The sequence below is a fragment of the Fukomys damarensis genome, unplaced genomic scaffold (genome assembly GCF_012274545.1).
Source record: "Fukomys damarensis isolate Sample0158 unplaced genomic scaffold, DMR_v1.0_HiC HiC_scaffold_21, whole genome shotgun sequence".
Classification (NCBI taxonomy): Eukaryota; Metazoa; Chordata; class Mammalia; order Rodentia; family Bathyergidae; genus Fukomys; species Fukomys damarensis.
In genome coordinates, this window is record NW_022900933.1 from 14,351,873 (window position 1) to 14,367,352 (window position 15,480).

Consider the following 15,480-nt stretch of genomic DNA (forward strand, 5'->3'; position numbering starts at 1 on the left):
GATTGTTGGGGCATGCACTTCAGAGATTTTGAGGAGTGTTGTCATGGCAGAGCAAGCTAAAGGGAGGAGCTTGGAGACCAAGTGTGGACAGCATATACAGACTGCAGATGAGGATTGCTTAGGTGAGGACACCAAGGCAGCGTTCTTCCAACACCTAGATGAGGAGTTAGAGGGTAACTGAGACCAGTGAAAGAGTCACCAGAGAAGAGACTTTAAGCCCATTGTTAGACTGTCCAGAGCCATCAGTCTGCCTGGAGGGGAGTGATATGTCTCATGAGGCTAGATGCTCCGGTCTCTAAACACATGTCCTGTATCAGCCAAATGATTGCTCTCAGCCTCCTGCAAACTGTGCCTGTGACTCTGAAACTGTACTGTGTACAGGTGCTTCTTCAAACAGAGGTGCGGTTAAGCTCCTCAAAAAGATGCACTATGTAAAATTTAGAGCAAGTTTTGTCTGAGCTCCTCCAGGACAGCATCTTTGTATACTTAATACCTGGGACGTATGTGTGAATACTGCAATTAGGAGTTCACCGGGTCAAAATGTTTTTCAAGGCAAAGTTTAAATCAGCCTTGCCTTGTCATTTATTTAAAAAGCACATAGCTAAAAAAAAAAAAATGTGGCTTTAAATTCAGAGATTTAATAAGGTGTCATTAGTATCCACTACCACTATAAAGTAAAAAGCAAAATTAGAATCCATTTTTAACTTGAATCTGGCTTTTTCAAGAGAGTTCTAATTTAGTACAGACTTAGGATAAGGTCAGGGTTTGTTCAGTTCATTCTTCTGAACTAAACAAAAGGCTGCTTAGGGAGGAAGGTAGCAGAAAGCATACTTGTGACTCTTTTTCTAAGTACTTTTCACTGCAGTTTTCCATAGATCAAAATTTTTGTGTCTAGGTCCAGGTGTGGCAGTGCAGGCCTGTAATCCTCACACTCAGAGGCTGAGGCAGGAGGATTGCTACAAGTTCAAGGCCAACCTAGACTACCTAGCAAGATCCTCATTTTAAAAAAGAAAAAAAAAAAGAAAAAAAAAGATTTTGTTTCCAGTAATGACCATGTCCATGTGTAACGTAGTAACTTTGCTTAGTGAGCCTTGTGATTGGACATGTGAATGAACAGCATTTGTATTAAAGCAGCAGGGGAAATGACATAATATATATTTTACTAAAATACATATTTTATAGCCTTCTCTATTTTTCAAATGATATATATATATATATTTTTCCCCCCTCCTTAGAGCCCTATAATGAATTACCATATTGCACCTAGGAAATTAAGACAAAAGTCCAGTGACTTTGTTGAGTCACATTGGGTGGCAGAGTTGGAGCACGGCTCCAGGTCTTCCTACTCCTAATCCCCTTCTTTCCATTGTACCAGTAGCCTGGTCCTGCCCCTGTGGTTATCAGCCTGTAGCAGCTAAGATACTCATAACATGCATCAGTTGACACAAGGCCCTACTTGGTCCTTCATTGTGTAGGTCACTCAGAAGTTCAGTAGCAACCGCACATAAATTAACACATTTCCTTCATGAAAAGCCCTTTTTCTGGACTTAGGGTTTATTTTGCTGATGATGCTTACCCAAGGCATATGCTTTTAATGAAGCATTCATTTATTCATTCATTTATGTATTTATTTATTTATACTCAGGGGAAAATAATGGCTCACTAGATAGCTAGATTTCTTTCCAGAAATTGGCAGTCACCTTTATCTGTGCAGGCTTACCTATTTCCTAGTTGCCCTTCCCAAAGGCAATTTAAAGTTCATACATTTTGAAAGTGGTTTCTGTGTAATATAGATGACCACAATCTGTCTTTCAGACCACAGAGCAAGTGCTTAGAAAATACTTCTTTCAAAAATGAAATGACTTAATGATTTTATAAATTACTGAGTTAGGAGAAGCAAACCTCAAGAATATACAATTTCAAAGATACATATGAGCTATCTAGATTGTGAAATTTTTCATTTGTCTGGAATGAGGGTCAGAGTTTGGCTACCTGAATGTGAAGATTGTTACGTTTTATTCTATTTGTTTTAGGGTGACTCAATCCTAATGTGCCCCCTTACCCATGCCAACAGTTGGTAAATGTAGCATGCATACCTTTCTGACCAGGTTGATGTATATTGACCACTGTGTACACATTTCCACGCCCGTGCACAAATGCCCAAGGATGTGTACATGTACAGACATGGAAGCAAAAACTGGTAGTACCTGTTACTATCACCCAGGATACCCTTCCCCTCATGGGTGGGGTCCCTGATATTTTATCTTTGTTTGGGGAATTGCCACAGGTTTGGAGTGAGCCGAAGGTCCCCAGCCTCCATTGACAGACAAAACACCCAGGCAGATATTGCTGGCAGCGGAAAGTCCACACCCAGCTGGCAAAGAAGCGAGGACAGCATTGCTGACCAGATGGGTAAGCAGCTCATTTCTACAAAAAGCAAGGGCTTTTATGACAAGGTGACTTTGACTGCCTATTGATGATGTTATGGAAGCATTGTGTTATAAAAGACATTCCTAGTTGATAAGTATGCATTAGAATTAAGTTTCTGTTAGATGATAAGTGAAAGGAACAGATAAGAAAAGTCATCTGTGAGAAAAATCAGGGAGTTCTAAGTGACCCCAAATTTAAACAGATAGAACACAGGAATTTATATTCAGCACCAAGTGTAAAATACCAGCCCAACAAGCCACCTGTATCTTAAGAACATTCATTTTCCCTTGTGAGAGATTTTAGTATTAATGTCAAGTTAAAAAATAAATCGTGTAAAAGTGGGAAGAAATACAATGACTTGGTCACATCTGTCGCATAGTTTGATGCTTCTTCCTCTGTGTACGTTTCTTTAATTCTTTTCACTCCATTATTTAACAGTCAACTAAGGAATCGTCTTAGCAGTGTAAAACAGCTGGGTCAAAGATTTGCATTAGTGAGCACCTACTGGGATTTCAGCTGCACAGTCCTCCCTCATCTATGTGTGTGTGTGTAATGACACCAGAACACTAGTTGATACAATAAGGTTTTTCTGTGGAATAAGATTAAGTTTCAACACATCACATCAGTGACTGGGCATCAATATTGTTGATATATCAAGGACTTGGTCTGTTGGGTTGGGTTTTCCTCCCCTCTATATTATGTCTACAAGCATTACCATCAATATGAGATTTTGTAAAAGTTTTAAATTTCAGGGATGAAAAAGATACACTGTTAAAGGCAAAGACCCATCATTTTATATTCTCTGCAGATTCGTGACTTTGTCTTGAATTAGTGACTATTTCCAAGTAAACTCACTAACCATGAGCACAGCAGGGAGTGGAGATGAGACAGGAGTTGAGGGAGAGAAATGTAATTCTTACATCTGAGAATATGCTTTGTTCTAGTAACTTCAGTGAGCTGTGCCTTGTTATTGAAACCATCTGTCATTCCCCCACTCATACCCACCCATCCCAACACAGAAAACCCACAGAAAACCTGAGCATATCCTGATCTGCCTTTCTGCTCTTGACAGAATGTTTTCAATCCCATATGTTTTGATATTGTTGAGCTGGTAACGACACATGTGAAAGGGATCCCTTCTTTAGCAGCTTTTTCTGGCTCCAAGTGCTGGCTTTGAACAAGGTTGCCAGCAAGCCCTTTGTGCCGTGCACAGCGTCGTACCTCCTGCTCATGGGAAGTCAGAGGGAGGGGAGGAAGCCCTGGGAAGGGTGATGACAAGGTTCATCTGAGAAGCACCGTTATTCTCACACAACCCTCTAATCTTTTCTCCTTGCATTGACTTTGATGTAGTAGTTTTCCACTCTTAATAGGTAAGGCCCTAAATAAATATTGATAAAGTTCTAGAACTCATATTTCATCCTTTTAAGGCATGCTTTTTTTTAAAGGCACCCTAGAGCCTTCTCCAAGAAGCCCTTTACTCTGTGTTATGGGAAGTCCAGGTGGTAGCCTTTCTCCACTCAAAATCTAAGGCTTTGGATACAATGCTTAAATAAATTTGTACAATTTTTGGTGTCCCAGCATTCCAGGAAAATTACCCAGACTTTCCTAATTGGCAGTCAAAGTCCAGGGCTTAGTTGATATAAGCCAGCCTAGAGAGAATTCAAGAAAAATAATTTTTACTTTTTTATTATTCATTACATGTTACAATTTGTAGGAAAGAATTGCTCTAATGGCTTGCATGGATGGAAAATGTTTAGGAGATTTTATGTTAGATATGCCCACTTGTCTTTATACATGAGTGTGCTGTAAACTGGTACCCTACTGACAGTGCAGTTTTGCTTGCTTAGCTGTCTCACTCATCTCTGCAGACATTTTTCTTCCTCTCTGTTCTTGGAAATGGTTGAGAGTTGGACTCAAGGGGTAGGGTGCCTGGTCCTCTACATGGTAGGAAGAGTGTCACAAAGTATAGAATTCTTGTTCTTAGATATAGGTGTGTTTGAGGCTAAGTCACTTATCTCACTTTTGGAACCCTATCTTGAACGCCAGTTTGGAGTCCAAAAGAAAGCAATTGTTTTAAGTAAACTAGTTGCTGTGTGTCTTTTCTGTTGTGCTTAGCTTACAGTTATAGAGGACCTCAGGATTTCAATTCTTTTGTCCTCGAGCAGCATGAATATACAGGTAAAATATTTCCAAAGTGTCACGGTAAGTAACACGTGATTGCATCCATGCCTGTGTAGGTAATGTAGACTGAACTAGGCTAGCTGTACCTTGCAATGAATGAATTTCCTGAATTTAATCCATATATTCTAAACTTTTCCCCCCAAACCAAATGTTGATTCCAAATGTTGCTGCATTTTTCATGGCCTTTGGTTTGGTGGTACTTGGCTCTGCTAATGTGTATGATGTGACACATTGTCACCAGCTGCAAGCTTTGTCCATCAGCCACCTAGTTTCTGACATGCTGTCTATGGCATAGGCCCTTAAGCTTCTTGCTGAGATTCAGAGTTGGCTGGTCAGTGAACTGAAAGATGCAATGGCACGCCACCTCCATTTGTCAACATGTGTTTGTTGCTGTTCAGTACCTGCACCATAGTGTCCTGTGCTGTATTCCAGAGCCTACGTGCCATCTCCCAGCAGTATCAAAGGTACTGCCAGCTTTCCGAGAGAGCCCCAGTGGGAGATTAATGCGGCAGGATCCGGTGATTCATTTGTCTCCAAACAAACAAGTACATGTAAGTTAACTGTAAACTTATAGAAATAGTGCATTCCTAACAGCACACCTCCTGCAATGTGAAGACAGGGCAAGTCTGTTCTGCTTTTTGCTCTGCAAGATCAAAAAGTCATGGATAGCCTTGGCATCACCGCTGCCGCGGCCCTAGCATTGCTTTGAGGTAAATGATGACCTCGTTGATGTGGCTTTGTGCACCTACAAGTCTGAATGGAAGATTGTCCGTTTCAGTCACAGATAGTCCTCAAATGTCAGGTATATGAAGGTACCAGGAGATTTTATTTGCTTACACAATTGTGGGCATGAGATAGGGTTGGAGCATTAGCCAAGGGAATAGACAGCTTCCCTTACAACTGTCCTTCCTCTTTCTTATGTCCCACAGCTACATACATCATGCTTTTAATGTAATAACCCACGATTCCTTTTATAATTGGGAATGCAGTCTTTCTCTTCCTTTTGAAATGGAGTAGTTCCCTTGATTCTCTTCTCTCAATTGTGTATTTACATTCAAGTCCCTTGATGAAATGGGGATATACTCCATTTCATATTCACTATAAGATCCTGCTATAAGTTTTGTTCTGGAGAAATGATCATCGAAGCTAAAAACTGTGCAGCCTAATTTTGTATACTGTGAAGAGATTTACTAAGGAAATGTGATATTGTCACTGTTCTACTTGTAAATAATAGATTACCCCGATCAATATGAATTTCCCCTCCCTCATTTTTGTATTGATTACATAGTAAGATAATATTTTTGGATGGATTGGGGTGAAATATATGAAAATTGATTTCGCCTGTTTTTCACTTGGGTCTAATGAAAATTTTCTGATTACACCTGAGGTCTGCATTGTCTCTCTATGGGAATATTCACATCACTTGACACACTCAATAGGTCTTAGTTTGATCAGCCGCATTTAAAGGGCCCAGCAACCATGCATGGCAGGGTGCTGCAAACTGACAGCACAGGGGAAAGCTAATGAAGTTTTGTCCTATTAAAAGTAAGTGAAGGCTTCATAATGTCACTTTATGAACTATCACTGAGAAAAATAAGTCACACCAGTAAATAACAAATGGTTTTTAAGGGGAAGAGATGTTTCACTTTGAGGTGTCTCATGTGTCATCCTCCTGTCCCTCACCTTGGCCAGTAAAGAGCATGTTCCTTCCTCCACCAAAAGGTGCATGGACACACATTGTGCCTGGGCTTCCTGCCCTCTCTAATCTAAAATATTATTTCATTCAGGTATCTTTCAACATATCTTTGGTAAGCTGTGGTAAACATTTTAAAAAGAATATACAATTTAATAGTTTCAGTACATGCACAGAGTTGTGCAGTCATGATCTAATTCTAGAACCTTTTCATCAGCCCGAGAGTGTCCTGCAATCACCTCCTACTTCCCATTCCTTCTAGCACTACTTTCTACCTCTTTTGGAAATTTTGCATGAACAGAAGCATAAAATTTCTGGTTTCTGTTGGTGAATCTGTATTCATTCCTTTCGTAGCTGAACAATATTCCATTCTGTGGATATATACTATTCCTAATCCATTGTCAGTTGATGGTCACTTGGGTTAATTTTTGGCTGCTGTAATACTGCCATAAACATTCACATGCAAGTTTTTGTGAGACATTTTCCTATCTCTTGGTATATACCAAGTAACTGCAGCTGTTTTACATTCCCAACAACACTAGTCTTTTTGTCTGCCATTTTGCTAATAGCTATTCTAGTGTGTGTCAGGTGGTAGCCTGATGACTTAAAATGCTAGTGAGCATCTATTCATGTGCTTGTTGAATGTTTGTGTATCTTCTTTGAGGAAAAATATCTTTTCACACCTTTGGCTATTTTTAATGGGGTTATTTGAAACATAAAAGGTTTTAATTTTGATCAAGTCCAGTTTATTTTTTTATTTTTTTTTATTTTTTATTTTTTTGGTTTTTTGAGACAGAGTCTCACTATGTAGTTCAGACTGCTCTGGAACTCACTATGTAGCCCAGGCTCGTCTCGAACTCGCAGCAATCCTCCTGCCTCAGCCTCCCGAGTGCTGGGATTATAGGCATGCGCCACCACGCCTGGCTCTCTTTTGTTGCTTTTGCTTTTAACGCTGTATCTAAGAAACCACATAACTTGGGATCACAGAGACTTACTTTTAGATCTTTGGTTGAGTTTTATATAATAAGGATTCTACTTTATTGTTTTTGTATGTGAATATCCAGTTGTCTTGATGCCATGTATTGTTAAGACTCATTGTCCCTCCATTCCCCCATTGGATTATTTTGACACCTCTGAGCACTCATTAGAACGCTCTCTCCTACATAACTGGGGAAGGAATGAGAGTTCTCAAGACTTAATAGGTCTCACATCCAGCCTTCTATCTACTCTGAACAGTAGCGCTTTCACGATAAAGCACACTTTCTAATTATAAGGCCTTTGCAAATGTCATTTCCTTTCTATTTTAAGATACTAAAGACTTCAATGACACTTTAGGATTTTTCTGATATAAATGGTCTAGAGACTATTGATTTTAGCGTCAAATAATGAAAAATGAATTCTTAAAGTTTCTTGAACTCCATGCCATGGACACACCTGAATGAACCAGAGTCACAGAGGTTTTCCCAAATGTCACTTATCTTACTTTGACTTACCATTATTGGACCTCCTGTACCTTTAGACCTCTCTGTAACTACAACATGTTTCACAGTGTTGCTTTTTACGGGTGTTTAGGGAGAGTACCTTACACTTAAGCAAACCATGCTTCCCTTGCAGTCTGATAGCCACTACTCGAGCCACTCCAGTAGCAATACCCTCTCCAGCAACGCATCGAGTGCCCACAGTGATGAGAAGTGGTACGATGGGGACCGCACAGAATCTGAACTCAACAGCTATAACTATCTGCAGGGAACCTCAGCTGACAGTGGCATCGATACCACCTCCTATGGCCCCAGCCACAGCAGCTCGACCTCCCTGGGGGCTGCCACCTCATCACCTCGCTCGGGGCCAGGCAAGGAGAAAGTGGCACCCTTATGGCACAGCTCCAGTGAAGTGCTGTCCATGGTAGATCGGACTTTAGAGACAGAGAGCCACAGCATGGACCGGAAGGCAGAGTCCTCACTGAGCCTGGACATCCACAGCAAGAGCCAAGGCGGCTCGAGCCCGCTGACCAGGGAGAACAGCACTTTCAGTATCAATGATGCTGCTTCCCATACCAGGTAACCTCCCTCCACACTGTCCAGTCTCCTGGCCTCCCCATGCTGCACTGTGCTCAGTAGTGTGTACGTGATGATGTGTGTCTAGCACTGTTCTTCCGTAGGCTGGCAGATTTTTTCTGTTTCTTTAAACTTTTTTTTTAACATATTTATCCCAGTCATTGCCAGCAAAAAGTCCTAAAATATTAATCCATTATTTTAGACTATGAGAAAAAGTTGTAGATTCTCTGTAAAATTAGATTTTAAAAAATATTTTCCTATTTGTGTTCCAGAATTAAAGAGGAATTTTATATTTCATAATTTTGGTTTTGACGTAGAGAATATAAAGTGGGACAATCTTTTGAAGATGTTTTTTAAAATCTTTCGCAACAGAATATCCTTTCTGCTACATCTCTGAGAACATCGCTTAACCAGCGCTTGTGTGGTAATTTTTCTCAGGAGTTAATGCTTGACAGTGATTGTTATGGGTGGGAGGTGTCCAATAAGAATGTGTAGCTAAAATTAGCACATCCCACCTACCTTTCAGAACCGAAAACTACACATTCCCCTATATCCTGGGTGATCTCTCCACTAAACAAAATGAATACTATTTTTCATTTCCTCTAGAATCCAAAGTGTGATAAAATTCATTCTTTTAGGGACAAAGCATTCCATTGCTATCTTCTTAGGCCTCAGTCTCTGTGGCAGTTTCTCTTTTTATCTCATGTTGTCAGTTACTAGTAAATTATGTGGCACCATCTGTGTTTTATTATTATGGGTCCTCTAATCCCTTATTATGCCCTACAGAAAAATAATAGAATTTAGCTTTATAATTTTCAAATGGGAAGCTAAGTGCATAATCTCTTAGTAAATTTGATAATCTTAATGAGAAAAGACCTCCTTTACTGTGGGTTAAATTTGATCAGCTACACGATCATTGTTCTCATAATTGTATATATTCTTACTGATAAGATTTTTAAACTGCCCTTCTTTTAAAATTCCAGGCCTTGTGGTAGGAAGCATTTCATGAGTTTTGTTTCCATTTACCACTCTCAAGTTCCAGATTTTAAAATGGTTGTGATTTTTGGACACAATGGCAAATGCCTGTAATTCCAGCACTCTGAGATGCTGGGGCAGGCAAACCTTGTCTCAAAATAAAAAGGGATGGGGATATAGCTTAGTGTGAAGGACCTGGGGATTTTCTTTTCTTTCTTTTTTGTTTTAGGGCTGCAGTTGGTCTAAAAACCCAAACAAAAATAAAATTGGGAAAGTAGTGTTAGTTATTTTCAGCATCCAAGTACCCTTCCACTATTTAGGAAATAGTATTTGACTCAAATGTTATAAAGGATGTGTTTGAAACAGAACAGAAAAATGGGCATCAAATGCTATAATAGCACAACATTGTATAGATACAAGTCACATGGCACAGAAGTATGACATTTGCTCTCTGGTTTGGGCATATACCACTGTTTCCTTAACTCTAGGCTATGCATTGACTTAGACATTTTTCACATGAGAGTGATTTCTGTATAGTTTCTAGGTTTAACTGGACTCATTTCTTTCAGTTCCTCATTTTGAAAAGAGTACTTTTTCTTAAAAATGGAATTCCATCCGAAGAGATCACTCCCATCTAACGTGATGGCAACAAAGTCAGTTAGCAAGGCTGTGTCTGGAATGCCATCATTGTGAAGCAAGGTTGGAAAGAGCTGGGCCCCTAATGCTGAGGCACAGAATGTGGAGCCATGCCATTATCTGACAGGTCCAGGGAATTACAGTGTCCCCCAGACAGACACCTGGGTTTGCATTATCTAATTGTGCCGACTCAGCCTCAAAGAATTATCTAAATTTTCTGCCTCAGATGAGCCATGCAAATCATTGAAATCTTCACTTAGAAATAACTCTCCTATTGAAAGTCAAACTTACTGGAGAAGAGAAGAACGTGGCCTTTCAGGGCGGATGGCAGAGCCTCCCACCCACCAAAGGGTTGAGTCACATTCATTTCTATACTCTGGTAAACAGGGTTGCTTTCTAACTTCACTCTGTTGATCTTGGCAGAGTGAGTTGGATAATCAGAGCTTTTGAAACTTTCCTTTGCTGGAGGTAAAGCAGACTTAGCTACCAAGTGTACATGGCTAGAGAAAGTAAATTCCCAGCAAATTAGTTGTTTGTGTCCTCAAAAGACAGGAACAGCAATTAATGTAGAGATTTCTCGACACTGCGTAAAAGAGCTTGTACCTGGGACTCAATGACAAAATCTAAATTACAGTGATTAAGTTCCACTGCATATTTCTGGCTGGGCTGTTCCTACCCCGCCCCACCCCCGTCCTGCAGTCTCCCTGTTGATGACTATGCACGTTTCTCTGCAGCACCCAGTGAGAACTGCACTAATGCAGGTTGGTAATCACATAGGGCTGTTATATTTGGATGTCACTAAGAGAAGCCATATGTATGATGACTTTCTACAATTAAAAAAAGTCTATTAATTAGAATATAGGCATATTTTCTATAAAGCTTGAAAGTCTGAGTTTAATTTCACTTTCAGATTTTAAAATGAACCACTCAATAAAAAAGATGTGGCAAATGAAGATCATTCTAATTTTAATATATTTTTTAAACATTCATTTTTTTCACAGTGCTGGTTTTGACAGTAGGCAAGGCAGTTTACAAACAAAGATCTCCTCCGTTTGCATAAACAATTCTCATCCTGCAAGACCAGTATTACATCTGATGCAAAGATGATTGGAAACCACCCTTTATAAAGTTAAGATCCCAGCTTGTACTTGGACGTGCACATCTATCTCCTCTGTAACGTTCTGACCTGACCCGAGTTGGTGTCCAGACTTCTGCCCATTCACATTAAATTCTAATTATTCTAAAACTCCCTTCCTTGTACTTCCCTCAGGTCCTCTCCCAGCCCTGTAGCCAATGAGTGCTCACTTAAAAATTATGTGCCCATTTTTCCTGCCATCTGGTATAGCAGTTCATCATTTGTGCACCAAAAATGCAGCCAGTGCATCTTCATGATCCCACTTTCACTTAATGACTCAAGGTCCCGACTAGTTAGTTCAAGAGTCACATAATTCAATTCCTGATTCCTTTTAGACAACCACTGTTGCATTTCAGAACTAGCTGTATAGACATATCAACGTTTGCTTGGCTCTCTAGTGCTTTATAGTTTTGGGGGTAAGATGTACTTAAAGTCCTCTTATAGAACAAACATTTAGTAAAGTCATTTCTATTAAAAGTTTAGAATCCGCAAAACAAGGAAGAATTGATACTTTATATGCAAATATCAATTAGGATCTGCATATGTGTTGGTCATATCTGACATTCACTAGAGGAGCTGGTTAAACACAAGTGAAATCCCTGCCCATAGTTGTCAGTACAGGTCAATTCATGAATGAGCTTTTTCTGGTTAACCTAATAATCATACCTAAGTTCATGCCAGAATATCATGTTTCTTGGCAGGTGAAAGAGTCTTGTGTAATTTACATAGAATATTAAGGAAGACCCTAGGCTTCTACAGCGTACTGGGCTATCTCTATATGCTTGTGTGTGTACATTAGAACTGCTGTGTTTAAATTTTATTCTCTTTACCCTCTTTGGAACCTTGTATATGTAAAAACATGCCTGCTGTCCTTTGTTGAGAAATTATTCAGTTATCTTTATTTGTAACACTTTGTCTAAACTTTTTTGCCTGGGATTTTTTTCAATTGGCAATTAGTTGCTTCTATTGTGCATTTTTTTAAGATAAAAAAATCATATTTTTCTAAATATTAATTCAGAATTTCATGGTGTAATCTTTAAAATTGAAAACCTAGAACTTCTCTTAAATGATGGCAGATTGTGTCAACCTAGTTGGTGATTTTTGCTTTGTGGCCCTGCAGACAATGAACAATTCAGATTATTTTATTTTGCTTTTGTACAGCAGAATACCCAGTGCTGTGGCCTAAGCTATCTTACTGAACTTACCCAGCTTATGGGAGTGGGTGTTTATTTTATCTGGAACTTTACTTTTATTAATTCAAAGACTTAGAAATAGAACCACCGTGGTTGAAATTTCAAGTGAACATTGAGAAATGAGTCCTTTGTCAGCCCACACATTCTTGGTGCAGAGCTCACCTGCCCTGTTCTGTGAAGCATCTAAGCCCTTTGCTTGATTGAGATGGTGTTAGTTACTTTTCTCATTGCTGAGACAAAATGGCCACCACCCAAAGTTAAAGGAAGAAAGGCTTATCTGGCTCACAGTTCATAGAGGTTTAATTCATAGGGGGACATCTGGCATGAGCCATAACGAGGATCAGCCTAAATTTTCCAAACACTCACAAGTCATGAGACCAAAAGAAATTTAAAAAGTAGTCTGTTTTTCTTTTTTTTTATTTTTTTAATTTTGGTACTAGGGATCAAACTCAGTACCTTGTGCTTGCGAGGCAGGTGTAGTGCCACTGAGCTAAATCCCCAGGCCCAGCCAGAGCCTCTTCTTTGTCATACTTCAGACATCCTATGAGGATGAGAATTTATGCAATTGTTTCATTTAAAAGGCGGGAATAAAGGTAATATTCATGAGAGATTCTACGACCTTTCTGTATGATTTCAGTGTATCACAGGTTTTCTCTTTATTCACCATTTTGTCCCAACCTCTTGAGTGCTGTGTAACCATACAATTAAGAGAAAATAAAGGTTTTTTTTCTGAGAAAAGTCTTTTCTAATCATGAAGATGATTTTGCATCTCCAAGATTATGAAAAGATGTGGTTGGCTCCACTTGTCTTATCCTAGTTACTCGATTTGAATCATTAAAAATAAGGTTTTTTTGGTCTTTTTTTTTTTTTTTTTGCATCAGAAATCGAACTCGGTACCTTGCTTTTGCAAGGCAGGCGCAGTGCCACTGAGCTAAATCCCCAGCCAAGGTGGTCAAGAAAAGAAAAGCAAGAGGAATTTTGTTGTACTCCTTCATCTTCAGGCAAGGTCAGAGGAAAATTTAGGGAAGATAGATTTGAAGCCTGAGATCAAGCCCATGTCTTCGTTCTACTATTGGCCAACCAGACCCATTCACCAAACTGGGCCTTTATCTGGCCCCACCTACTAAACAGCTGTTTCTCTCTTTGCTGAAAATACAAAAGGTTATCAAATGTATTGCTACCTATAAGTGTCCTTCTAAGACAAAAGACTGGTTTCCTTTTTAAGCTGTTTATCACCTACCTTAAACAGCTACTTTTCCTTCATCCAGCATGTATCTCTCAGAGCTCCTATAACTTCTTTTGTTTCATCCTGTCATTTTCTATTCTCCAGCTTGCCTGTTCTTTATCCTTTTCAGATGCTAAACTTGGACATGACACCCGTCTCAGCTGTGCCCAATTAAGTGATAATGTTCACAGATACCTCATTAGCTCCTTATTAAATACTTTCGCATTGCAGACTTAGTTTTTGTCTGCCGTGATCTCTACAGCCTCTCTGCTACATACATGTAGCCAGCCACTCATTTCCTTTATGTACCAATATGCTTTTGTGCTTACTAAATACTGCTTCTTATAGTTGGACAGTTTTCTTTACTGCACTCAGTTGAATATCCCCTTGCCAGCTTAATCATCCTCCTTTCACTGTTTTCCTGGGGCTTTGGCATTAGTGTCTCCTCCGGAAGCCCTCCTTAGTGGTGGAGCCCCGTATCGGATACAGGACAGAACTGGATAGTGTTGAACACCGTGGGAGGAATCCTTCTTAATCATTATCCTCCACATTAGCTGTCACCCAAATGTTTGTTATTTGTACAGGAAACCTGATCAGCTGCCCTCCTCTTGGTATTAGGCCAGCACTCAGCCTTGGCCCAGATTTTGCCATAGCCATTTGTCAGGTGACTAATTGCTACTTTCTCCCTCCTGAAATCATCCTTAGCAGGGCTTGCCTGTCTAAAACCCCTCTCTTTGTGCCATTCCTGAATAGTGCATGGCTCCAAGTGTTCCTTTCAACAGCTTTTGATAGCACAGCCTGTGACAGGCAGATGTATTTCTGTAAGAAGGGATGGTCTCAGTGATGATACAGAAATTCAGAATGGTTTTCCTGGCCTTCATAGGTCTGGCACTTAGGGCTCTGATGACATCTGGGCCCCACCATCCAGCCCAGGTGGCTCATCCCTTCCCAGAGCCAACAAGGAGGCACCCGGTGTGAGTAGCATCACTTTTGCAGACTAGTCATCGCTTCCTATAAAGTTTCACCATGTCTGAAAGTGGACAGTAACCAGTTGCAGCAAATTTATAGTTCATGGTTTTCTTTGACCATCGTGTCAAGATGAGAAGTTTGGACAGACTCTTAGTTACTCTGTTACACCTTATCTCCTTTTCATATGCAGTATTATGTGTGTCCTCTCTTCATGTTCAAAGTTGTGTCCTGGAATGGCCAACCAATCCAAGCTAGTTCCACTTTTAGGAAAGGTAAAGTGCCCCATAGTTTATATAAAATTGGTCTCTTCGTGTAGAGTCCAGACTCCCTGATTGAATGATCAGGGTACCTACACCTCAGTACTCATCCCTAATTGGTTGTTCTTCCATGTTATAGTCCAAAATCTTCAGATCTCCGTTTACACACACAGTTGAGCTGGAAGTGATTTTGTGTAGGGTTTGAGGTGAGAGTATCAAGATTCATTTTCACCAGTATATACTATCTCAGCACCGTTAGGATCTGTTTTTTGTATTCTTTTAAAATAGTTTCAGACTTTAAAAAAATGTGAAGATGGTGTAGGGTTTCTGTGCTCTTCTCACCCACTTTCCCCTTTACCATCATCTCCCGCTGTAGAGCATTTATCTTCACTGAGAAATCAGTACTGACACAGTATTGCTAAAGTCCATCTCAGGGCAGGACTATTAGGGGTGTGGGGGTTTGGGGGTTTATTTTGTTTTTGTTTTGGTGGTACCAGGGACCGAACTCAGGACCTTGCACTTCCTAGGCAGGCATGGCACCACTGAGCTACATCCCCAGCCCTAGGACTACTAGCTTGTGCCATTGAGGAATGCGTCTGGGTCCATGTGCTGTTCATAAACCTTCAAACTGCTAAGTCATTGGAGTAAGAATCAATATTAGTGCAAGGTGCCACGATGACAGAGCTCTGCCTGCCCCTTGACCTGGGGTGTGAGTACAGAGCTATGTCCCTG

The 15,480-nt window shown here is 40.1% G+C and overlaps 1 protein-coding gene across 10 annotated transcripts in view; it reads left to right on the forward strand.

Moving 5' to 3' along the window:
- The window catches only part of Sipa1l1 (signal induced proliferation associated 1 like 1), a 333,742-nt gene that overhangs the window by 304,738 nt on the left and 13,524 nt on the right, over positions 1 to 15,480 (forward strand). For 7 of the 10 annotated variants that reach the window (XM_010645389.1, XM_010645392.1, XM_010645396.1 and 4 more), the window contains 4 exons: positions 2,288 to 2,412; positions 4,546 to 4,608; positions 5,044 to 5,162; positions 7,919 to 8,361. In XM_010645389.1, the coding sequence (XP_010643691.1) occupies positions 2,288 to 2,412; positions 4,546 to 4,608; positions 5,044 to 5,162; positions 7,919 to 8,361 (750 nt within the window). The remainder of the gene's footprint in view (positions 1 to 2,287; positions 2,413 to 4,545; positions 4,609 to 5,043; positions 5,163 to 7,918; positions 8,362 to 15,480) is intronic. The other 3 variants (XM_010645393.1, XM_010645394.1, XM_010645395.1) reach the window with 2 other exon arrangements.